Source organism: Fringilla coelebs, assembly GCF_963513975.1.
Source record: "Fringilla coelebs genome assembly, chromosome: 6".
Classification (NCBI taxonomy): Eukaryota; Metazoa; Chordata; class Aves; order Passeriformes; family Fringillidae; genus Fringilla; species Fringilla coelebs.
In genome coordinates this window covers 10,572,809-10,598,244 of record NC_140034.1, presented here as the reverse complement: position 1 = coordinate 10,598,244, position 25,436 = coordinate 10,572,809, and the positions used below count along the sequence as shown (strand labels likewise).

At 47.8% G+C, this 25,436-nt stretch overlaps 1 protein-coding gene across 2 annotated transcripts; it reads left to right on the top strand.

Annotated features, from left to right (window-relative positions):
* The first annotated feature begins 2,866 nt into the window (after positions 1 to 2,866).
* LBHD2 (LBH domain containing 2) lies at positions 2,867 to 24,973 on the top strand. Of its 2 annotated transcripts, XM_084207095.1 has the most exons (6): positions 2,867 to 3,021; positions 3,895 to 3,999; positions 12,372 to 12,473; positions 17,010 to 17,100; positions 20,419 to 20,620; positions 21,733 to 24,973. In XM_084207095.1, the coding sequence occupies exons 4-6, from the start codon at positions 17,011 to 17,013 to the stop codon at positions 21,807 to 21,809; spliced, it is 369 nt and encodes a 122-aa protein (XP_084063221.1). In that variant the 5' UTR covers positions 2,867 to 3,021; positions 3,895 to 3,999; positions 12,372 to 12,473; position 17,010; the 3' UTR covers positions 21,810 to 24,973. The 2 variants fall into 2 exon arrangements, with proteins under 2 accessions (XP_084063221.1, XP_084063220.1); XM_084207094.1 differs by lacking the exon at positions 3,895 to 3,999.
* The last annotated feature ends 463 nt before the right edge of the window (positions 24,974 to 25,436 follow it).

Sequence of the window (25,436 nt, the reverse complement as noted above, 5' to 3'; positions counted from 1 at the left end):
TCTTGGAGCCAGTAATTATTTCCATGAGATTCATTTAACAAAGGCACCTATCCAATACTTGTGGTCTCCTGGCATAACTAATCATGAAATTAAATTCAGTCTGTGTAGCGTTCAGCTCAGTTACACAGGAATAACACTGGTTGACTGGCACTTATCCTGTTCATCATCAAGAGAGCCTTTGCCATACAGCCTATTTTAGAAACTGCAGTGGGCTTCACAAACTAACAGTATGGGACTTCCAGGAGCCCACACAGAGGATATTCCACCCATATCCTCTGCTTTCCCAACTGGAGTCTGATCAATTTGCCCATGGAGCAAAGTGAATTTCCCACTTGAGACCTCAAGGGTTGGAAATAAAACTCCATAGTTGTCTTAGAGAGCACCAGGCAGAGGTTAGTTGCTTCTGAATGTTTACTCTAGCTGCCACAGACACATCTGGAGCTTCACAACACTCTACAGGTCACTGTGGGGGCCAACAGAAGACAGAATGTCCCACAGTGCCCACCAGGCTGGGTGCAGCCTCTGAGGCTTATCTGCCACTCAACACTAAACAGATCCTGTGGTGGAGACAGAAGCTTGCTCTTCTTTGGGGCCACAAAACCAAAACAAATTGTTTCCACAAAGCTCAAAATAGCTTTAAACCATTGTTTTCCTTGACAGTAGTCACTGCCTGTCTCTGTTCTCCACCTTGCCTTTTACAGCTCGTGGTGAAGCAGCTTGGGAAAATGCACAGGCAGGAACTTGCTCATGGAGAGTGGAAGTGAAAGCAGGGGAAAAGTCCCTTGGAGGGATTGCACTCTCCCCACCGACCTCCCTGCAAGATTCTGGTGCCCTTAGATACAGGCAGAAGCAGTAGCAGCAGTTTCTCTGGAGAGCAGTGGAACAGCTTGTCCAGCCCCAGGTCTGGATCCTGCCCTGTCCCACCCAGCACTGAACTGCACAAGGGATACTTCCCTGATGGGGTACCTCCCTGATAGGGTACACATGCACATGCACCCTACTATCTCCCTGGGGTGCTGGTGAGAAGGATATCTCCTACTAAAAGATTTCCTGCAATCCCACTGTTATTGGGGAGTTGGTTTTAGTCTCCATTGGATAAATCTCCCCTTGCAGCTGTTCTGTCCTCGGGCAGGAATAACTCAGGAGCCTAGGAACAAAACTGTCAGAAACAATTGGCCAGCCCACTGCCATGTGGCATTCATTCTCAGAACATTGAGCTATACAGTGAAGTGTATATATATTGAATATATAGGATTAAACCAATGTTTTATATACACTTGCAAAAAGTGTGTGCAAAAAGTGCATAAAAGTTCACTGTTCAAGAGCAGCTTCCAAAGAGAGCCTACAAACTGGTTCTTGGGTGGCTGTTGGGTTGGAATTCATACCCATAACCCCACCACTGGAAAAATTCCAGTAGATACACTCCCTGTGTAGAGCATACATATATCTATATATACATCCTTTGGAAGGAGCTGTTTTCACTCCCAAATGGGTTTCCTGGGCATGGGCACAGATCCTTCTCATGCACCATCCTGGTGCATGAAGAGCTGACTGCAGCTGTGCCACCACTGTCCCACTGCCCTAATGGAATTACCACTGCCCACAGAAAGAGGCAGTCTCTTCCATTAAATCAGCAGCAGCTGAGGTTTTCACCCCCACCAGCCAAGCATGAATGACCCTGAAATGCAGGCCTAGCTCCTTGTTTCCTGACAGCTCAATGTTATACAGAGAGAGGAGATTGAAGCAGAGGTTACACACTGCTTCCTCCTCACCTGCAGCTGTGTCTCCCCTGGATGCTCCATGCATCCTGTGCCATCCATGCATGCTGGCATTCGTTTTGCAGGACCTCCCACAAAACAAATGCTGGAAGGTCTCCCCTGGTTGACACCCATCTCCCTTTCAGTGTTCCCGTGCTCCATCGTGCTCTTTCGTGCTTGTTCTGGAAACACCAGTCTCGGGAAAAAGGCACTAAAGGAAAGGCCTGTTCCAGCAGCCATGGTGCATGTCCCTCCTTTGAGCCTGGCAAAGAGGGGACCCCAGGGGCTGCACGCCTGCAGGCTGAAGCCACAGCTCCCATTGCTGGCTGTGCAGAGGGAGGGAGGCAGATCTGCACCCCCCTTGCATCCCTTGGTTGCGAGTTTGAGCTGCTTCCCGGGGGGATGCCCAGCACTGGGGAAGACGGTGCTCCTTTGGACATTCCTCCACTACTGCTCCCTAGGCTGCTGCCACTAGTGGGACTTCTGCCACTGCGTGTGTTTTTCGCCTCTATCACCAGTATCACCAACAGATGCAGAGCTGCAGATGCCTCCTGACAGCCTGTCTGCAGTGAGCCCCTGGCAGGGGGGAGCCCCTTATCACATCCCTGGCACAGACTGCCTGCCAGCCCCAGCTCCGCAGCCTCATTGGGACAAGGAGGTGGGATGCTGCGCGCCGCAGAGCATGTCCCTGCCACGGGTCGGGGATGCAGATGAGAAACTCACTTCGGTGTGGAGCACCCGCCCCCCGCAAAAAAAAAACCCCTACAAAAAGAACCCCAAAAAGTTTGTGCTTCCGCATTCGACGTTTTCTCAGCAAGGACTGATGCAGGGCGGGCTCGGGACACCCGCGAACAAAGCAAGGGGAGAGGGGGAACTGCTCCAGGGGAGTGACCCCTCCGGGACCTCCGTCCCGCTCCTGGCGCGCTGTGTGACACCGGCACCGCTGTGTGACACCGGGGCTCGGGGCTGGGTGAGGCCGTGCGGTCCCCACACGTGCCCGCGGAAAGTGCCCCCTCCCCGTGGGGCGGCCGGGCCGGGCCGGGCCGGGCCGTGTCTGCGCGCCGCCCCGCCGGCGCTGCCGGGGGAGTGGTTTCCCTGCGCTGGCGGCGGCGGGGCCGGTCTGCGGGCGGGGAGGTGCCGCGGCGGCGGTGCCAGCGCCCGGCCCGGGAGGATGCGGACGCGCTGACGGAGCTGCCGGCTCCCCTCTGCCGCCGTGCATGGGCGGCGGGCGGCTGCCGCCTGCCTCACCTCTCCTGCCGCGCCGGTGAGCCTGGCCGGGGGCGGGGGTCTCCGCCGGGCTCGGGGGGTGTGGAGAGAGGGCGAGCTGCCACCTGTGAGTGCCCCGCTCGCAGCGCCGCCGCGGCCGGGAGCAGCACCCCGGGACCCGAGCAGCGCGCCCGTGGCGGAGCCGGCGACCGGAGCTGGGCGCAGTGGTGGCGGGCGGGTCGGGTGTGCCGTGCGGGTCCGTGCCGTGCGGATTGGGTCGGTTCGGGTCGGTGCCGCGCGGGTCGGGTGTGTGCAGGTCGGTGCCGTGCGGGTCAGTGCCGTGCGAGTCGGGTCGGTGCCGTGCGGGTCAGCGCAGTGCGAGTCGGGTCTGTGCCGTGCGGGTCGGGTGTGTGCAGGTCTGTGCCGTGCGGGTCAGTGCCGTGCGAGTCGGGTCGGTGCCGTGCGGGTCGGGTGTGTGCAGGTCTGTGTGGTGCGAGTCGGATCGGTACCGTGAGGATCAATGCAGTACAGGTCGGGTCTGTGCGGGGCACGGGAGCTTCGGAGCACGGTGCCGCGGGTCGGAGCGCTGCGGGGCCGTGCAGGACGGGTCGGCAGCGGGGAGCGCGGAGCGGGGAGAAGCGCTCCAGTCCTACGGGCGGCCGCGGGGTAACGGGGAGAGAGCGAAAGGCGGAACACGCGCCTCTGCCGCAGCTTGTTTCTCCACATGCTTGTTTGTTCGAGTAAAGGGTGTTACGGAGAATTCACTGAGAAAAAGGGTCCTCGTTTACAAAAACACCACCCAACTCGTTCGGCAGACGAACGGGCTGTGTGAAGGAATCCTGATGAATGAGCACAGCGCTGAGGGTGTTGTTGGTTTGTGGGCTGCGATCGCCTCAGCTATTTGTTTATGCCTTTTTTTTTTTTTTCAAAGACAACTTTTGAGGCGAGGAAGCGACTAACAAAGCACAAGTGTAAGACGATGCTTTTGCTTGCAGCCGAGCTGAAGTGAACACTGAAATCCTGCGTTTCCCATCAGGTAGCAAATACCACACATATGATTACTTTTAGAGAATGAAAGAACCTACTTTGCTCTGTAAATGAGGACTATGTTTCACTCAGAGCAAGGGGTGAGAGTATTTTCCATCTGCCAAATGAACATACCACAGAAATTTTCTTTTCATCTGGGACAGAGCCGTGTTTGTGCATCTCTGAATATGGCTACAGTTGTGGAGGGGAGTTGGATTAGCCTGGACGTAGCATTAACCCCTCCAACCACAATAAGCAACACACAGAGAGAAATTTGTTTCCATTAGTCTTTTCCTGACTGAGATCTTTACTGCAGTTGTACAGTCAGTACAGCAATGAAGCCCTTCAGGCTGTGGGTTCACATCTTACTGGAGGATCCAGGGTTGGTGTTCACACCTGCCCTGCAGCCTGCCTGGCTCACAGCACAATGCCTCCTTATGAGTAGCCTGTGAAGGAAGGTGAAGCGGGGAAATTCTGCCTACGCACAGCTAGGCTCAAGCCAGTGTTTTCCTTCTCTTAGTTTTAATGAGCAACAAATTTTTTGCCCAGAAAAGAATCCAGCTCACAGCTCAGGATTTGGATAATTAATACGCCATTTAAAAAACATGTTTGCAGAGTCAACATTATGATTACAAAGAGAAAACAAGCAAACAGGGAATAACTTGACCCGGTTTTGTCACTTTCCCATTCTAGCCCAACAATTTGTCAATCAGGTGGAATTTCCTCCAGCGTCTTTGGTACATTGCTTTAGCAGAAGAAATAATGTACAAATATAGTTACTACTTTCCCTCCCTTCTCACAGTGATCTCTTTGTATTAAGCAACAGGCTTTTGCATAGATCAGGTACCAACCCCAGAGTGTCACAGGCTCTCTCTCTTATTTCTGAAATTATTGAATCCTGAGTTGCAATCTCTCTCTCTCTCTCTTTCTCACATCTGAAATTATGCCCCTGTGTTTGAGCCCATTTAACCATTTCTATTTAGGAGAAGTTGGTCAGAGAAGCCTTGATCCTATGCCATTCAAGGCAGGAAGACCTCTGCCAGGACTTCAAGGAGACCAGTATCTGCCTCAGCAACAGCCCTTCCTTTTGCTTCTTAAACATGCACATTCTTTGGAAAATTCTGTAAAATAATCAATTTCCTGAATTTTCAGTCTTCAAGGGAAGGCTTTATTGCAAACCCCAGGAAAGCTGCCAACCAATAACATCCAGCTAGAATGAAGTAGACTGATTGATACCAACAGGTCCTTAAAATTTCATCTCAGTCTTTGTCCCTCTTTGACTGCAAGTCTTCAGGGTCTGGGACCACCTCTCCTTCGTGGTTTGGGGAGAGCACGACCAGTCAGTCCCCTGCAGAGCAGGTGCCAGTGCTGGAGGAAGCTGTGGTCCAGCAGGATAATCCCCTTCTCTCATCAGTGTGCATTGACTGATCCCACAGTGTTCTACCCCCTAGTGCCCAAGTCCCCATAGGACTAGAAGAAAATAGTCCAAGTCCAGCTCCTCCATTGAGACCACTGCAGCTTGTGTAAGATGTAACCTGAATTTTCAGCTGAGCTCAGTCTCTGACATGCACACACATAAACTGCCTCTGTGCAAATCCTTAGCAGACCTCTAGATTCAGAAGGTGAATGTTAATTGACTGGCAGGAAGACTCATTGTCTTGTTAATGCATATCTACTTTCAGTGTTAATGACTCATTTAAAATAAGGCACACTGAATTATTTTGTTTTCAGTGATTTCTTTATTGTTAGCTGTGTGTTGTCCTTACCCTCCATCTTCCCCATTCTTACTGTGGTAGGACATAGTGTTCTCATATCCTCCATCTTGGGCTAGGGCAGCTTCCCATGCTTGGAAATTCAATTGAGGTGATGGAGTTTTAATTTGTGGACAAAACCAGCTGCATCTCTGGTGTTAGGTTGTGATATCGTGACACCTGTGGTTGTGCTGTTAATTGCCAAGAAGGACTATTAATAGCCACTTCATTGTCTTTGTTCTCTTAGGAGTCTCTGGTGGGTTTTTATTTGCTTGTTTTTATAAAATCTTACCACTTTTGCTTTGTTTGCTTTACCTAAATGCTCAATATTATATCAGGTTATAACACTGATAGCGCTGTATTCTAATTTTCCCAAAGTTACAAGGAAAGAACTAATTTGTCACTTAAGTAAATTCTTTTCTATCTGACTGCACCTAACCCTTACCCTACTGTGTTGCCTAGAAATGAGCCCAGTGATAGACTATCCAGAGTATTCTTTCGCGGTGCCAAAAAGACATCAAACATTTTGCAACCCATTTCCCGTGACATTTCTATCTGAGAATCATGTACTCTATGTTGATGCTCTAAGATGTTTTTCCCCCACTCCCTTGCTTGAATTCAGAACTATCCAAAAATGCCTAGGGAATGGTAGAAAGAAACGCAGGAAGCCAATTTTAATCTGTCACTGATTCCCATGGGTGCTGCAAGGTGAGGGACAACTGTGGCGTGAAATATTAGGGATGAGAGAATCATCATCTTCCAGAGCAAATCCAGAAACAAAACCATTTCCTTCTAAAAGCTATTAGTAAGTATTACTCTGAGTTAAAATGAACAATATAGTTATTTGTAAGGCGCTGGCTTTGTAAGGTTGTGGGAAATTACAGCCTATGCAAAATCACTCTGCTCAATACAGGTGTTTCTGATCCCAAAATCAAGTTCTCAGATGAGAGTATTTGCACAGCAAGTAGTAGAGGATATACCTCTACAACATTTAACAGCTTGTTGAGGCTTATCTCTAATTTTGATGGGGTGTTTGCCTAATGAGTTCCTCTCACATCAATTAGCTGCCGAATCTGATGTTAAAATAAATCCAAACTTTCTCTTGGCACACAGTTCCATGAGGGCTCTGTGGAGATTTCCATGATATCGAGGTCTACCAGCATTCAGAGGAGCTGGCTTAGTCATTCTTCCCATCTGCTCTACCTCTTCCTCCCTCCACTGCTCTACACATGCTTCCTAGCTGGCTGCTCCCTGTCCCCATCTCCAAGCATCCTGTCTGGCTTCCCCCATCCCCCCCTCCACCATACCTATCCCTTGTGGCATCTTCCATGAGGAAGTTCAGGTAGTTTAGTGCTGAGATCAAAGAGCTGAAATAAATGAGCTGCTTTACAGCAGGCAGGGGAAAAGAAAAAGCAAAAGGAAGAATCCACCAAGGAAGCACCCATAGCAAGCAGCATAGCAAAAATAATTTGAAAAAACTTTGAGTTGAACTATGCCCAAATAATGAGTTTGCTTTAAAAATTGTAATAGTTAAACACAAGAACATTTTCGTTCTTTTTACTTCTTCTTTGACCATTAATGAATCTAGTTTTTAGCTCCTTTTTGCCAAGAGGGCCAGCAGGAACTTGGGCAGTGACAGCGTGCTGGAAGTTGAGGTTTGTATGTAGCTGTGGTGCTCCAGGATCTCAGGATGTCAGAAGAACAGTGGCTCCCCAATGGCTGATTGGGCAACACCAGGAGTTGAGGAGGCTGAGTTAGACTCATCTGCCAGCACTGGCCCTTTGCAAGCCTGTGTTTTGCAGTGTTGGGAGTCCACAGATGAGTGTCTGAGAAATTCCCAAGGGTGATACTTACCCCAGTAGTTTCTTTGGAGCAGGAACAGTAAAAACTGCATCTTGCCACAAAGTTAGCCGTGAGAGGCAGCACGGTCTGGAAATAGCAGCCTCCTACCCCTTTTCTCTCTCCCAAACTACGTGCTGTGTCTCATGCTGAAATGCCTCAGCTCCTCCACTTTGAGAGCCGTTTCATCTCGCTGCTTCCTGAGAGAGATCGACATCTTCTGTGGAGCACACGCTGCCGGGGAGAGGAAGGCAGCTTTGGCCTGCGGAGAGCAGAACTCAAGTACTGCGTGGGTGGCCGAAGACAAGAGCTTCTGAAACGAGGGAACAGAACAGATCTCTAATCTCCAGACTCTGACACATATCGCACTTCTCTCAGTTGCTTAGGAAAGAGATTTGCATCCAAAAAGAAGTGGGAGGTTTAAATAGGAGTTCATACATTTATCTTCTGTGGTCCATGCGGTGATTTACATTTTGCTAGTCCCATGGAATCCACAACACTTCATGAAGTGTATTCATTACAAACGTGCAACCAGGGGAAACAAAGACTCTGTCCAAGTTCCTACCTTCAGTGTCCAAAAGCTGAGTTGAGGTGCAGTCAGGGAAACAAGGCTGTGGAGTGTCACCAATGTAAGTGCTTGTTTTGGGTTGTACCGAGATGCTGAAGTCACTGTCCCACCCTCGGTAGAGTACTTGGCATGGTCCTGCCTGTGGATGGCCCAGGCCACCTGGGTGGTTCTCAGCTATAGTTCCATCCTCCTAGGACTAACCAAAGACTGAGATGGGGAGGAATTGGATCTACAGAAGCACCTGGCCATGGAAAATGTCAACTGGCATTCCTTGCAGGGACATGCACCTTCTTGTACCACGTGAGCAGCCCCTCCATGGCTTCATCCACCACCACAACTGTAGCTGTGTCATGGAGTGCCCACTGCTTCACCTTGGCTGAACTGACAGCCTGCTCTGCTGCAGCTGAGTGCCTGAATAAGGGACCCATTCTTCTTCTGGGTGGAAAAACCTCCTTTGACCTGTTTGTTTATTGGGACTTGCTGAGTGGGGTTTCCTGTGACCCATCGAAATTTTCCACTCCACAAAATGCAAGCAGCAGACCATTGCTTCTCCCACCTCTCGCCATTCTTATGCACTGCCTGTCCCACTTTTCTTTGTAGTCAATAGCAGAGGTTTCTTTTTGTAGCACACACCAAGACTCGAGTCCTTGAATGAAGAAAAGTTTGCATTTATGGAGGTGCTGTGGTGGGATGAGGCAGGAGGTGGGGCTGGCTGCCCAAGGCTGAGCTCCTGGTTTGTTTGCAGCTGTGTCTGAATCAGTGGGAGCCGTGTGTGTGCTACAATTGCACCCAGAGCTCCATCTTTGTGCTGGCACGAGGCTGAGCTGCAGAGCCACCTTGGGGGTGTCCATCCAGCACAATTGAAGTACAGGGCTGGAAAAGCCCTTGGGACTGACCCATTGAAATAAAGACAGGAGGGCTCCTGTTTCTGCCATGCCAGAAAAATAATAGATTTGCAAATGGAGCTGTGGTTCAAGGCCAATTTCTGCCTCATATCTACACTTTGTTAGAAGGTGCACCTTCAATGGGGTATTGTTAGGCTAATATTTCCATGAGTGCTCGGTGGGAAATGATTACTTTGGGAAGCTGGGAAGGGAGGAGGGTGTCCTGCAGTCCCTGCTAATCTAGCAGCAGCCCTGGCTTCCTGAGGTCAGGTCTCGCTTTGCCACCCAGTTGTCTCTGGCACTGGGGCAGCTCAGGGAGAAGGGTGATGTTCCAGAGTAGGAGGAATCTCTAAATAGAAGTGCCCTGATTTTGGAGGTGCTGCTGTCTGTGGGAGAAATGTCTGGGGCTCGGAGCCTCTGAAACATGCTCGTGTATCAAGTGTGCTGCTAGGATTGCAGCCTGTGGCCCCGTTCCTGTTTCTGTTTTGCCCGATAAAGCACACCTGCTTTAAAAACATCTACTTTGCAATTCACGGTGGATTTATCCCGAGGAGAGGACTCTGCTGCTGTGCCTGGTGGAGTCCTCTGCCCCCATGGAGAGCAGACTGAGGAGAGACAGCCAGGCTGGGCTTCCCGTACACTGCAGCTGACCAGAGCTGCTGCCCAATATCCTGCATCTGCTCTGGCACCAGTTGCTCTCCCAGGGGTGGTAAGACCACCCCACTGGGACAGGCTGTGTCCTCAGGTTGTAGAAGCTCCAGAAATGCAGTTTGCTCCAGATGCTTTCCAACGTGGGAGAGAAGCCCAGAGAGCAGCTTTCAGTGCCTGGGCTTGTGACCCATGCCACCAGCGCAGGTGGAGACTCATCCCCTTGTGTGAGCTGAGGGCCCTGGGTCTGGGCAAAGAGGCCACCATGGAAGCATTCCTTGGTCTCACAAGTGAAAGCTTGGAACATCTCAGGACTTATTTGCTTGATGCTATGACTCCTAAAGAAGCAAGACATGACCAGCTCATTGGAGTAATACCTAGATTAATTGCTCTTTGCTGGGAGGTATAGCCAGGCTCTGCAAGCCCAGCCCAGGGGTGGCCAAGGCAGTACCACTGGTCTCTGAGACCTGGGACTTGACTTGGTTCCTATTAATGACAGTACAGCTGTGTTGGTGCTCCTGCAGCCAGAGAAGAAGTTGGTTATCAAGCTGAGGCAAAGGAGGGCAAGTTATTCTGGCAGCAGAAGATGGGTGGGTTGGAAGAGGGTGCATTGAACAAATGGGCTCTAGGCTGGAAAGCAGCAAAGGTGGGTAAAAGGTGGGACAAGAAGAGATAACCAGAGAAAGGCTTTACTTGGGTAATTTCCAGATGGTTTCCATTGCAGTAAAAGCTCTTTGCATGGTCTCAATAGCTGTGCCTTGTTTCTGAAAGATTAGGCAGTATCACAGAAGGAAGGGGTTAAGTTTGTGTTTCCTCTGTTGTCAGCCACAGAAGGTAATCACATCTATTAGGCAGGTAAAGTGAGTATTTTCTCTTCAGAGAGTAAATGCATTCTGGTAGTTCTGTACACAAGAAACACTGAACTCTACAACAGTCTTGACTGGGAAGAAGATTTTCTGGTGTTAAGTACGGCTGTGCTACTGGGAGAAAGGAAATTTTCCATGCTGTGGTCCTGAAGTGATTTTTTTTTTTTGTTAGAGGTTTCAAGTAGCTGAGCAGCAGGGCCTGACATCCCCTGTCCAACACTGCATGCACCACAGGACAGAGTTGCCCAAAACACCAGAGAGGGGCTTGGCCTGGGGTCAGTTAAATCCAGAAGTCCTTTGCTGAGACTGGAAAGCAATGGATGTGGGTTTAATTAATTCAGTACTGCATAGGTCCTTGTATACCACTAACCAGTCATCTGAAGATAACTCTGAATAGGAAGTGGCCTGGCTTGGATTCCAAACAGTGACCATGTGGTGCCTGGTTCCTTATCTCTTACACCATTTTGCCTCATTGGCAGTGTAATAATTGTTCTTGTTACAATCAGTCTTTTGTGAAGGAGACATTGAAGATAGACAAATTCAAGCTGAATTTTCATAGGTTTAATAGCAGCAGCTTTGTAATGGGTAGTGGGATAAAAATCTTCCCAGAGCATTGGATAGCATGGTATCAGATGCTCCCTTGTTTTTATGAGACAAACATTGAGTGTAGTCATGAATTTTTATGGGACAAAACATTAAAGATGTTAAAACCCTGATGTTGGTTTGGTCATTGGTTAGGAAGGAGAATTGCCAGACAAGAATTAAACCTTCTGGATTGAATCCTGGGGATAGAGAAGTGATTTCCTGCTTCCCTAATTTTCAATAAGCATGGCCTGTGGCACGAGAAGAAACTCCAGAATGCAATACACAATTTTCCTTCTGTCACTGTTTTTGAATAAAATCAGTGTGCAGTTAATCCAGTGTAATAAATCTTGGTAGGAAGGCTTCCAGAGCAGGTAGATTTGTTTAATCATTTGGGCTGGAATCCAAACCACTGGAGGATATAAAATATATATACTAGTGCCATTCACTTCACTGAGAACACCGTTTTCCCATCCAAGGAAATAGCTGTGGCTGGCATGAATATATATTTGGAAAGCTGTAGAGCTAAACAAATTTCTCAGAAAATCATCTCTGGCCTAGATACTGACTATATTTACGCACTGTAGCTCCTGAGGCTCATCAGCTAAGGCTTTCTGACAGAGAAGTCATCAGAAATCAGTGATTCACTCACTGAAATGGTGGGCTCCTCATCCCTGCTCAGTAGGCTCCCTGTCTTGATACCAGTCAACATATTACCTTCAAATCGGAGCAGATCTTTCAAAAAATCACTTCCCCTGTGGCTTCCAAAAGAACTGTGCAGTAATGCAATGTTAATGCATCCTTCTTTGAGCATATGTTGTCTTCTTTGTGTATTGATCAGTAGAACTGTCTCTCACTAAACAAACTGATCCTGCCAAATAAGGGAATGCATTTTTTATTTTCCAATTTTCCAACTATCAATACAATTTCTGTATGGGAGGATTTCAAAGTGTCCCAGTTTCAGCAGTTTTTGTGTAACTCACACTAAGGAATAAGGCTTAGCATCACAAGGAGTTGGATTGTGAGGTGTTTCAGTTAGCTTTAGGTGGCTGTGGTACATTAATTGCCTCAGTAATTCACAAGGTGCTCTATGAAGATCAAATCCCACCTTGCAGAGAAAATGATACAGACCTTCACAGTGGGACTTTCTGCAGCAAGCTTTCAGCAGAACTCTTTCACACCAGTGCCTGCCAGCATTGTCCCTCTGGTCACCAGCTCTGACTCTGCTCTGTTGTCTCTTCCAGGCACTTCTAGGGTTTGACTGAATCTGCACCACACTCCCTCAGCGGCGCAGGCGCCTGCAGCAAGGACAGTTTTTGGAAGTGCCACCATTGATGTGATTGAAGGTAACATGCTCTCTTCTGTCATTGCCCTGCACTTGCTGCTTATCCTCCACAGAGCCTCATGCTCTGGCTGGCTTCCCCTTTGCTGCCTGTCCTGGCTGGGGAGCTGAGAACAGGATCAGGCCTCAGTTCACTGCATGTTTGAGAATCCCCCAGACTGATCCCTGCTTCAGGTAACAGTTCTTCCTAACCATGGCTCAGCTTGTCCCATAAAATGTGTTTGTGCCCCTGTCCTTAAGGAAATACTTCCTTGCATCACGTGACCTGCCTCTTTTCCATAAGTGCTGCACATTTTTGAGTCCTGAAGCTGGTCTGCATTCAGATACCGTTTTTTCCCCATGAATTTCACAGGTCAGTTTTGCCCTCTGTTCAAAACCTAAAATAAAAGTGTGTGCATTGTTTCTGAGGCCTTTTCCATGGGAGGTGGTTTAGCACTTGTCAGGCTAAATATTGCTCTGTATGTTACTGACCTTGTTAGTGCCATCACAAGCAGCAGAAAGAGATCTGTGCTTTTGCTCCATGCCCCTGGAAAAAGATCAGCATAGCGTGGTCCTGGGACTGTAGCACTTTAGCACTGCATTTAAAATAATCTTCTCTAAATGTAGTTTTCTCATAGAAATGCAAGAACAGATTTTACTTCCCCCCCTCCCCCACTGGTATATTTGTGCTCAATTAAAACTAGGGGAAGTAATGTATTTCTTAATTCACTGACACGAGAATTTTAAGGTTCAGAGTAGATGACTCATCCACCAGAACAGAATTTATCCTTTGTTTGTAAATGCTATTTATTGCCTTGTTTTGCATCACTATGGCTACTGTATGTCATTGGTGATACCAGCACCTACCATACATAAAAAGAATGCAAGACTGAATTGAAGAGCTCTAGTTCTTATAATTGTTTGAATCAACCACTTTTCTGTTGTATGTCAGTCAGTAGATCTCACGTAAAAGCAGCGCTAAAAGTGGCTTAATATTTTCCATCAACACTGGCTGAAAAGCAAAAAATTGTCCTGTGCATAAATGTTATCACAGTTTGAAAAAGCACCAGCACCAAGCCCATTGTTCAGATTGTATGGCTTTATAAACAACTCAGTGATGTCCTACAGGTGATTTTGAAGTTTCAGAGAACTGATTTGCAGTGGCATTCTCAATCATTTTACATCTACTTATGTTTCCTCTTAAAGAGCTAGTTAAGCTCGTTAGAAACATCACTGCTTTCACAGCCCATATAGATTCTTCTGCTTTCCTTCACTATTTCAAAGTGAAGACTGGGAATAATTAATCTATTCCAGTTAAAGCCTAATTATTTTGGCAATTGCATGGCCCCATGTTCTATTCTGAAACACATCAAGTACAATCACTTCTGCTGTCCTATTCAATCAATGCCTTAAGTTGCACAGATTTTTTGAAATGGCCTGGGCTTCAACAGCTTGGGAGCTGATTCACTGAGGCATCTGCTGTAACACTGGCAGGACTGTCACCATTTTTCTAGCCCAAATCATTTGTCTTTGTCATTTACAAATAATCTGCAGGGTATAATGTGGTCTTAGGGAAGCACGGAGCCCATTATTGCTCAATAATAGAATTTCGTGAGGTCTTAACATCTTTGAGCTCATATGACACATTTGACAGTGCATGTGTGGATGTGTATCTCTAATTTCCCATGGAATGAGGACAGAGAAATATTTAAACATTTGCAATGTATTGAATGGCTGCTAAAATAAACCAGCCAGCTATGAGTGACTGTAGGAGTCTGCTGCTGGCTAGCAGGGACCAACCCCCAGGACACACAGCAGTGGAGCATGGCTTTTCTGTGGTTGCCAAGACTAAGACTTCATAAATACTGACCCCACACAAAGCCTCCAAGATTATTTCCATCTAGACACACACTTTCTCATTTCCTTTTCCCTGCAATCCAGGACAGCTGGGCTTAGGGTGCTGAACCCCAAAAAGGATGCCAAAAGAAAGATGTTCATTTTGGACAAGCTCAGAGTGGTGGGCCCAGTGCTCCTGCAGGCTCGCAGCTGGCTCTGGCTAACCCAGGGTGTGAAAGCCCTGCAGAGCAGCTCTTCCCAAAGAGTTGGGCTGGGGGAGCATGGTCCTGCTATTGCCTAGTGTGGTCATTCCCAGAGGGGCAGCAGGAGGGGTGAAAAAGCCCCTCTGGGAACAAGGAAGAGACTGGAGCCAGAGTGGAGAAAAAAGGCAGGAACGGAATGATCACCAGTGGTGATTCAGAGGGAGTGCTACTTTCCTTTTGGTCCAAGGGCACATCTCTGTTCTTTTGAATGCTGTCTAAGGTGGCAGGAACAGCTGGCAGAGCAGGGCCCACAGTCAGCACTGCTGGGAGGGGTCTCCCATTTCCAGGTTGCTGCTCCCTCAGTGCTGTTGTCCATGGGTGCTCAGTGGTATGGCCTGCTGGATGCTGCAGGAATAAAAGCATGTGTCCAGAAAACCTATGTATTGTACTGATTGAGTGGTTTGTGCTGTCCCTGAGGAGTGGTACAGGTCCAAGCAAGGGCTGAGAGCTCAAAACCCTCTTCCTACCAGGCAGAATTTGTCCCTCTTCTCCTGTACCATAGCTCTGGGAGGATTCAGGCTGTGTAAGCTGCTGGGTGCTCAGATCAGGGCTTTGGTTCAGCCTTTTGCTGGGTTTCAGAGCCAGGCTCTACTTTCCTGTTCTGTGCATGCACCAGGAAGTGTGTGAATTAATTCAGTGTTGGTTGGGTCCAAGGCTGACCCTTCAGGGCTTTTCCCTATGCTGATGAATGTCTACAGACTTGAGTCCTGGTTCACAGCTGAGCTCAACTGTCCCATGGTTCTGCCATGCTTTTTCTTAAATGTGATGCAGTAGGAGTGAAAGTCTCTGCACTATCATGCTGCTCTGTGCTACAGCTAATTAAAGTAATTGTGACAGGTTTTGTAGTAATTGTAAAATTTAGTTCTGTCCAGTAATTAGTAATGTAAGCCTGAAACAGGTTATCCTTAAGATGTTTTAGTTGGCATTTCTCAGAAGGTGCAGCAGTTACAAAGAAGGCTTTTGTGTGTGCAGCAGGACCAGAATTAATGGCAGCATTTTGTCATGCCTGAAGGAGTGTTTGCTGTGGCAGGTGGCAGGGCAGCCTGATGGATGATGCCTACATTCTGCATGCTGCAGGAGGCTCCAGCAGCCACCAACGGCACTACCTGATGAATGCCAGCTAAAGAGAGTGAAAGCCCAGTGCCAAATCTCTCCAGGGCTGATGTATTAACATTTGAAATGAACACGGCCCCATCAGCTCAGCGTGGCTCTGTTGGCCCCTAAATGCTTAATATGCATTCTGGAGATTTCAGGCATCCTCAGATTTTTCAGTGGAATGCTGTATTTATAAATGGCAGAAGTAGGAAAATCCCAACGTGCAGCTGCCCAGTCCTGGGCTGCGCCGAGCTCAGCAGTGAGGACTGCAGCTCTGGCTCTGCTCTGGCTCTGGCTCTGGCTCTGGCTCTGGCTCTGCTCTGGCTCTGGCTCTGGCTCTGCTCTGGCTCTGGCTCTGCTCTGGCTCTGCTCTGGCTCTGGCTCTGCTCTGGCTCTGATCTGGCTCTGCTCTGGCTCTGGCTCTGCTCTGGCTCTGGCTCTGGCTCTGGCTCTGGCTCTGGCTCTGGCTCTTGCTCTGGCTCGGCTCTGGCTCTGGCTCTGGCTCTGCTCTGGCTCTGCTCTGGCTCTGCTCTGGCTCTGGCTCTGGCTCTGGCTCTGCCTCTGCTCTGGCTCTGGCTCTGCTCTGGCTCTGCTCTGGCTCTGCTCTGGCTCTGGCTCTGGCTCTGCCTCTGCTCTGGAATGCTGCCATGCCTGGCAGAACTGGGCCATCCCTATGGCCAGTGCTGCTGCCTGTGGTGCCAAGTGGAACAGGGTGATGCTCAATGGGCACATAGGCACCTTAGGTTCCTAAGTCCCTGATTTAAAGGAGATTTAGGTGCCACACAGTCCCTGATGCATTTGGAAGAAGTCCCACTCAACACCTCTCCAAACACTCAGGCAAGTAAAGACTGCTGAAAATCTGGTTCTTAGACACCAATACAGCTGGTGTGTCTGGAATTAACAGCTTAAAAAGAAGTGCTGGCTCATGACTAAATGGAAGAGACATCTGGAAGAGCAAATATTGAAGACATTACGAAGAATCAGAATAAGAATTTAATTTGAGGCTGATATTTCTACCAGTTACTTTTTTTGGTCAACAGATGCAATTTCTGAGCTCATATATCATATATAATAAACTGATTGCTGATAACATTGGATGACTCCAGTTTCCAGCTGATGCCTCTGGGACTCTGTGGGGGTCCTCTCTGCTGTTCCAGGGGCAGCTGGGGTCGATGCCCTGCTCAGCATCACAACATGCAGCACCTACAGTTAGCCTGGAGACCAAGGAAATATTTTTTTGAACAGTTCAGGAAGGACAGTGTAACACAAGTATTTTAACCATTATGAAAAGCCAATGCTTTTTGTTAAATTAGCTGTGGGGCCAAAGCTCAGGGCTGAGGTGTCCCATTCTCTTTTAATATTCCCAGCATGACAGAGGTGATGAACACCCGCGAGCCGGCGATGGAGGAATTCGTGCTCGGCCAGACTCCTGAGGAGGAAGGAGGCCCCTCAAGCCAGGTAACCTCAGCAGAACTGAGAAAGGTCCTGAGTTGTTTGTCAAAAGTGTTTTAAAGCAGCCAATAACTGTCCTTAGGGTAGGTGTTGAATTGCAGAGCACTGCTGCCAGAAGAACAAGCCCTGCAATAGTGTTTGATCCTACTTAGGTTCTATTATTAAAAGTTAAGAGTTGAGCTGAAGTGTTTAGTGGGGTGCCAGGTCTGCAGGGCACAGTGACAGCAATGCCCAGATCCTGCAGGGATGCAGGCACAGAGGCTGTTTGTCAGCAGGAGTTCAGATCTGAGCAACTACTGTGCGATGGAGGCATCCAGCCGGTACTGTGCCAAGCTTTTATACAGCCACCCTTGAAATGAACTGAGTTTCCTTAGGCTCAGAGGGAGCTCCCTTTTTAGAACAGAGACCATTTGAAATGATTGGCTAATTCACAGAAATGGCTGTGGCATCCCAGCAGCACCACTGGTCAGGGCCATTTGCTGGCAGGTGCAGGAGCATTTTCTGTCCCCAGGCGGTTCCACACACCCACTCAAGCACCCACCCGTGCTGCTCATTGCAGCAGGAGGGATCACGATGTCCCAAGCCCCCCTTGTGGCAGCCCCCACATCACAGTTTGTGCTCTGTGCTCATGACTCTGTGTCACTACCAGGGACAAACTACATAATGTGTCCTGGTGGACCTGAGCTGCCTCTCAACACAATGTGTAACGTTGGAAGCAGACTCAGAGAGCTACTCCAGGAGAAGCCTCTTGCAGGTGAAAATCTGCCATTTGGAAACCAGGGAAGTCAGAACAGAAAACTGCAAATTCCTTTTGGATCACTTGTTCATGTGGTGAAAGGCTTTGTGCATTTAAAGAGCACATGGGCTTTGCTGTGCCTCAGAGGCTGCACAGGACGGATGCTGCTCACTCAAGGAGCATATTTTCTTTTTCTTCTTCACCAAGTTCCAGGTTTTCAGTGTTGTATTAGTGTATTCTGCCCAAACTCTGTCCCAGCCCTGACTTCACCTGTGTATGCAGGGCTGTTCTGTGGTGTCTCTGATCTTATGCTCTAGAGTTTTCCCCCAGCTCTTTTACCTTTCCCCCCTGGGAGAAGGTGTTACCACCCACATTTTAGTGATAGCCACCTGAGGCAAAAAAAAAAAAAATCAAACAGAAATGAGATGAAGCACAAACTCAGTGACTAAGTGGGAAAAATAGGTTCCTTCTAGCAACTTCCAAGCACTCTGTCCAGGAGACCGGTCCTTCTCTTCCTGCAGTCTCCTGCCCACTCATCACACGCTCCAGCTTCTGCAGAAAAACACAGCAAGGCCCAACAGGCAGCTCTGCTTCCTGCCAGTCCTGACTCATTCCTGGAGGGACATGGTAAATACTGGGCTCTGGTGGAAAAAAAAATTATGTGGTTGATGTGAGAAAAGACCATATGAGAATGACACAAACAAAAATAGCCACAGCTGCGGCCACACAGGTGCATTTCCTAAATTTTCTTGCAGCTGTAATAATCATTTCTCAGTCCATTTTTAGATCTCTCCATGCCATTTCCTTGGGCTTCAGAAAGCAGATGAAAAAGCAGAATTTTTGTTGTATTGCATCGTGCATCCAGGGGTTGCCAGCAGGCTGGGGGATGGGGTGGCTGCCATGCAGCCTCTGCCACCCCAGCAGGCTGCACTATAGCTGGGGAAGAGGTCACTGTCACCTGCTTGTGCAGCCACGGGAGAAAATGCAGCAATTTGCCCACAATTTTATGGCTGTGTCCTGCCAGCTGAGCCGTGAGGCTGAGGGAGCTGGGCTCACTGTGGGTCTGCAGAGGAGGGCACTGCTGCTCAGCAGGTCTGTGGACCTGTCCTGCCCAAGGAGACCTTGTCTCATATTTGGTTTCCAGTCAAGACAGCTGCCATGGAAATGTCTTCCCAAATTATGAACAGCTCAGGAGAAGTCTGTGTCATGGGAAGCTGGGCAGCTCTTTTCTGGTAGGCAGCATAAGCAGCATTGCTTGGTCAGGATGAGTTATAAACTGTGGGTGCAGCTCAGGGTGGCATCAGAAATGTTTGCATTCAGTGATTCACGTGGTCTAATTGTACTGAAGGTGCTTTCTCACAAAAGAAAAATTCCTAATTGTGTCTCATAGCACTAATATGCAACATTTCTCACCTTTGTATAGATAGCAGAGACCCTGGTTCAGTGGTGAATATGTTGCAGATGTTTCCACCAGCCCAGAGCAAACCTGTGGCAGCCTCTGAAGTTAAACTGGAATAATTCTTCCTCCCAAGTCCTGGTTCAGTCCCTTCACATGCATCTTGATTTTATTGTTAGAAATGAAACACAATGAAATAAAATAAAAATAAAACTTAGCTAGCATGGAGAGATTTGTAGCTTGTTAGTGCAGGTATATGGAAGTGGGAGGATCCAGGAGAAAAGGTTTCAGTGAAGCAACAACAGAGTTTCTTATGGTAATGTCCTGGAGGAGCTGGAATGATTTTTCCTCAAAAAAAATCCCCAAAACAATCCGCCAGAAAAAAAAAAAAAAACAATTCAAAACAAAGTACCCTGAGAGCTTTAAGTGATCCAGCTACATTGAAAACAGGAAAGCACTTTTATGTGTTACAATATCCTTCACTAAAAAGCCCTAGTTCAGCTTCAAGCTCTAACCACTGTGGAGTATTTGATCTGCAGCTTCAATGTGACAAATGAAAATAAATAGCTGGCACGGTCCTCTGTGTAAAGATGTTCTCTGGGGCTACCTGTTTTGCATGAATGCATGATAAAATAGTGTTCCACATTGCAAAAAACAGCTCTGCACAGTGGTGGCTTCTTAAACTTTCACTGCAAGAAAATGTGAATATCATATCAGAGCAAAAGGACAGCAGCCAGAAGGGCTGCAGCAGCCATTTAGCTTAGCCTTACAGCAATGACCTTGGTGTCCCAAAATCCCACCAGAACTGAAACACAAGTGTTTGGCAGCATAACAAATTTTCCCTCCCAAGTCTCCATTTTCACTGCTCATGTGGGATCACACGAGTTAAGGCAATGATCTCCTCAAAACACTGGCAAGCGAAGTGGGTTCTTTGCTCAGGAAGGGACAGCATGTGCAGAGGGGAGTGTGCTGAGACCTACAGCCTCTCTGCACCATGCTTGGCCAGCGAGGAGCTGGGTTCAGCTCGTTTTGAAATCCTCCCTGTGCAGGGCTGTTGACCTGCACCAGTTGGAAGAGGATTTTTTAATGGACATGTGCGTGCATGTCAAACGTAGAAAGGACATACTCTGCTCGCTCTGAATACTCATCCCTGCACAAAGCTTTGATCTGCATCCCCCAAATGTCTCCCCAGGCCTTCCCAGACTCCCGTGAGAAGTACCCCAAGCTGTCCAAAAGGCTGCCTTCCATCGTGGTGGAGCCCACCGAGTCCGGGGAGGTGGAGAGCGGGGAGCTGCGCTGGCCTCCTGAGGACCTCAAGTCTGCGGAGGACAAAGGTCTTCATGGTGACCAAAGAGTCTGTGTCCAGCAACAGCAGCAGCAGATGGATCTGGAAGGTCTGAATGAGTCATTTTCATCCTTGCTCCCCATAGGAAAATAGCTGTTTCAGACAGGGCTGTGCACTGAAGTTAACAATGAGACAAACACTTGAAGGTGCCCGGAAAACATCTGCACTGGAGAAGTCCTGTGGACTGAAAATTCTGTTGTAGATTTTGAGCAGTGGTGTTTTCATCTGCATCACTCTCTTGGACAACAGGCAGCCAGTGCACTGCACGTTAGCAGGTCACTCTGGGGAGCAGTAATCCTGGTCAGTAGCATGTACCTATCCCTGTCTCCTAGCCCAGAAGTGAAATGTTTGACAGCTGCACTTTTTCAAAGCATCCTGGTGTCCCAGGAGTGTGTCAGTGCAGCAGGAGCTCACAAACATGCACCCCTGGCTAGTAGTGTCACTGTGGGGTAAATACAGGTAAAGGTAAGACCTTGTCTAAGTGTAGCTTGCACAGGAAGTGCTCCAATGAGAAACTGGCCTATTTATTTCCTTTTTTTTTTTTGTCATCTCAGTGCTGTCCTTTTCTCTTATAGAGTGACATGGTTTCCATTTCTGGGCACCAGCATTTGCCACCTGAATGCCCAGACACAGCAGCCAGGACATGGTGCAAGATGCACCTTCCCTTCCCTTCCAAGGGATGATGACAAAAAGTCTTGAAGTGTAAAATCACCTGCTATTGCAGTTGGCATTTCTGAGTGATGACAACCACAGGGTTTGATCATTCAAGAGTAAATACAAGCCAAATCTATTTCCTGATTTTCAGGTTATATATTGTGGTTTCTCTGTTGGTTCTGTGCCTTGATTTTGATTCATTATGTCTTCAGGCCTGACAGCTTAAGCAGATTTCCAAGACTGGGTGGCCTTCCCATGACAGTGGCTGTCCATAGGGGTCACCTCATCTCACTAATATCTTACCTGAGGTCTCAGGCTCCCTGCAAAGTCAGACTGTGATGCACTCAGAATTCCCCACTCCAGGTTTAACTACAGGTTTGCAAGCAGAGAAGATTTCTTGTATCAGGTCTGAGCACCCTAACAGATTAACTGCCAGGTAGAGCAGGTAATCAAACAAAGGCTGCACCTATATGGGGAAATAAATGCTGATGAGCTGTTTCTTTGCAGATACTTTAGCACACCCAGCTCAAGACGTGGAAGACAGTACAGATACTCTGGAAAGCAGAACTGAAGAGAATGAGTAGGAACTCCATGGCCTCAGAAGTGAACCTTCATTGTGAATGTTGTTGGAAAGCTAACACACTCTGAAGACATGTCAAAGTAATCTGTATTTAAATCTGCAAGGGTTTTATTTAGTTAGTACTTGGTAAGAAGCATCTGGGCTTTAGAACTGTTCTTCTAACATTTTGATTTTCAGGCTGGGATTCATATTATTTGTTTAATTTCCCCTTGGGAAACAATGGGATGTGTTAGGAAATAGAAGGCTGTCAAGGAAAAGATGCTCCTAATTTTAATTAGTGCATTTTATTGGTTTTATCTTTTTCAAGAAAGGCTGCTTTCAGGTGTCAACATCAGGACAAAGGGGCTGTGTTTCTACAGGAAGAATGTCTTAAATCTAAAAACTTTCTTTTTTTAGCCATTTCAAACTAGCACTGTGATATTACGGACAATAGATGTAATATAACGTCACCAGTTGATTTTGTAACTTTTGTATCGAGACGCAAGGGCAAGGTTTGCCTCCAGGCTGCCGCCCTGGGGCAGCCCAGAGCAGTTCTCTTCCTTTGGCTAACCTGCGCATATTTGGACGAACCAGCCTTTCCTTAGCTGCCTTTTCAGCAAGGCTGATGCCTTTTGGAAGCGCTTTCTCGCTGTACCTTAACTGGTTGATGAGCTGGTCGCTGGTGTTTGTGGCTGAGGCTGTCTGTGGTGGGCTTGGTGGGGTGGATCGTGCTGTCCGTGTGCTCTTCAGGCCAGGTCCAGCCGTGGTGTGGTGTGCACTTCTCACCCTTAAAGCTGGTGAGATGGCTCCTGCTTCTCCCAGGGCTGCCTTTGTCCCACCTCATTAACAGAGATTGTTGTGACATTGCTCCTTTGGTATATTTGGTGTATAATGTAGGTGCAGGGGCACAGCTGCTCCTCCCTCGCCCTGAGCAGGGTGGTGGTATGGGGTAGGTGGCAGGAGCTCCACAGCACATCCCAAACCTGTGCTCCGTTTTGCCTGGCTCCAGGTTTCCCCTGAGCCACCTGCAGTAGGAGGGGCATGGTGGAAGGACAAATACCTGCCTCCCTCCTGGCCAGGCTGGCACTGCTGGCAGGAACACGTGTGCCAAGGGGTGCCCTCCTCACCTGCGGCATGGCCCCCTCAGCTTTGGTGGCACCGTCACCTCCTGGAGCCCAGAGCTCATGGTGGGACAAGCTGTCTCTGGACACCTCTGCCCTCCAGTGGATTTTCCTTGGGAATTTGGGGGTCATTTTGACAGGAGTGAATCCCTTCCTGCATGGGGACCTCCCAGAGACTCCCTCCACTGTCCCAGGAGAAGCACCAGTCTCAGCCCAGAACACAACCCGTTGGATGGGCTGGTGGGGGTGGATACTGCCTGTACTCAGAGGGGTTTGACTGTCAGTGATGAGTGTCCTGGAAGCTGCAAAGATGGCTTTTTCCATCTCTGCAGGGCTGGCTGGGGTCTGTACTCCCAATTAATGTTGCATCCAGAAGAAGCTGCTTGCTATAGGTGGAATGAAATAATAGGATTTCTTCCAGCATTAACTCCTAAGTTGACTTCCAAGTGCTTTCTTTTCTCCAGTAATAATTTTCACTAAAAACAACTTTTAATTGTGTGATGGTTGATAAAATTTACTGGCCAGATGTATTAATAAGTTTTTACCTTCTTAGCAACCAAATTTAATATATTTACTTACAAAGAATTCTGTGCAATGAATGTTTATTACAAAGGAAAGAGACTATTTTACTTCAAAGCAACATTAATTTATGTACAAAACGATAGCTCATTATTTGGGTTGTTTGGGATCTAGGACCCTTTTTATAAGCAGTGTAGTACAGTATAATGTGATACTTAAGTTAAACTTTGCTCTCTCAATCTATATAACAATCTGTTTTGCCTTCTTGATGTAGACTTTCTTGCCTACACTGTTAGAATTACTTTGTTGGGTGAGTGGGATTCTGGTCAGAGCACCGAATTTCACCAGAGTAACTGAAGGTTTCAAGAGCACTTCCTAAATCTGGCTGCTGTCCCTGTCACCCCCCTCACTGGTGACAGTTTTCTGGTAAAGCCAATGAAGCCAACAGAGCTGGAGCTCTGTGTTGGCACAGGAGCAGTGAGCAGAGGGGGTCCCCAGCTCGGACCCACTGTGGCTGGAGGAAAGCTGTGCTGGCTAGGCAGCCAGGCTGATGGGAGGTGCTCTTTAAATGCTGCTTTTGCATCGACTGTCAAGAAGTTTTACAAAGCTCTGGGGAGAAAACAACAGCAGTGACGACATATTTTTAGCTGTGTGATTTCCTTCCAATCTGCAACTGCCCAGCTCTGTGAGGAATGACGTTAGATGTATCACTTAATTTGCTTTTTGCTTTATAAAAGGAAAACCAGTTGTTTGAAACACTTCCCCCAATTTTCTGTGCTCTCTATCTGCTTTCAGACGCTCCCTCCCTTCCTGCTCTGGATGGCCCTTATCCTATTTCCACCTGAGGTCAATGGCACTTCCCTAAATATGTTTCCCAAAGAAACAACTAAATTCTACATACACCCTGAAAAAATGCCACGCAAGCACCGCTACTTTTTTTCATCCTTGTACTTTAAGCTGCAGCTGGTATAGAAATCCCAGATTTCCTACTTCCAGCCTAATTACTCCTCTCTTTCCTTTCCCCTCTTTTGTGCTGCTCCCCTGAAGTATTTTACCTGAAGCAAATGGTTGCTTCAAACTAAAGCTTTCTCCTAAAGCTGTGTGGCCTCAGTTTAAGAATTGTGCAAAGCCAAACTCCTCCTCCCATTTTTATTTTTCTGACCATGGGCCAGAGGCCCTAAAACAGGAAAGCAAGATAGAGAGAAAATTGTTTTATACAAACAAACCCTATTTATTCGACTTGCAGGTCTATGAATGTCCACTTACTTTGTCTGTGTGCAAGTGTTGTCTCTCTAATAAATTCAATAGTCGTTTTGTATTTTTTTCTGGATTAAAAGCTTTGTAGAAACTAAAAAAAAAAAAGACATTCAGTCATATTTTTCTAGTCTAGCTTGTAGAATATTTAATGTAGTGCAGAAAGGAAGTTTTATGGAGTAAGACATTGTTGAACTTTGCTCTATTTCAGTTCTTTCTAATTTTGTAAAATGCCACCTGTACATAATACTAATGTATGTCCTGTAGATGTATTACACCATTTAGCCTATTAAATGCCTATACTGAACTGATTGGAAGAAGCAGTGTATCCATAGTGTCTTTGTTTAAACATGGAAAGGGTTAGAGGTGATGGTGCATGTCCTACCACTAATACAGGGAATGAAGCCCACTCTAGAGCTGCCTGTGCTCCATGGTGTGCAAATCCTCACCCAGGCCCTCCAAGCCACATGCTCCTGCACAGACAAATTCAGATTTACATCAGGGACAGCTGCCATAGCCATCTCTTCTTCGACCCCTTCCTTGACCAGGCAGCTCAACACTCCCTGCTCCTGTTTGAGGATTTGCTCTCTGCCCTGCTCACCCTGCTGGTGCCCTGCCTGGCTGTGCTACCAGCAAGCCATTGGCTCATCTTCATTCACCTTTCTATGCTATGCACATTTTTAATGTTTTCTGGAAAGGCAATTGTGGAGCCCAGCAGGAACTCACATTACTGGAAACCTACACCCCGTGCAAAGAGA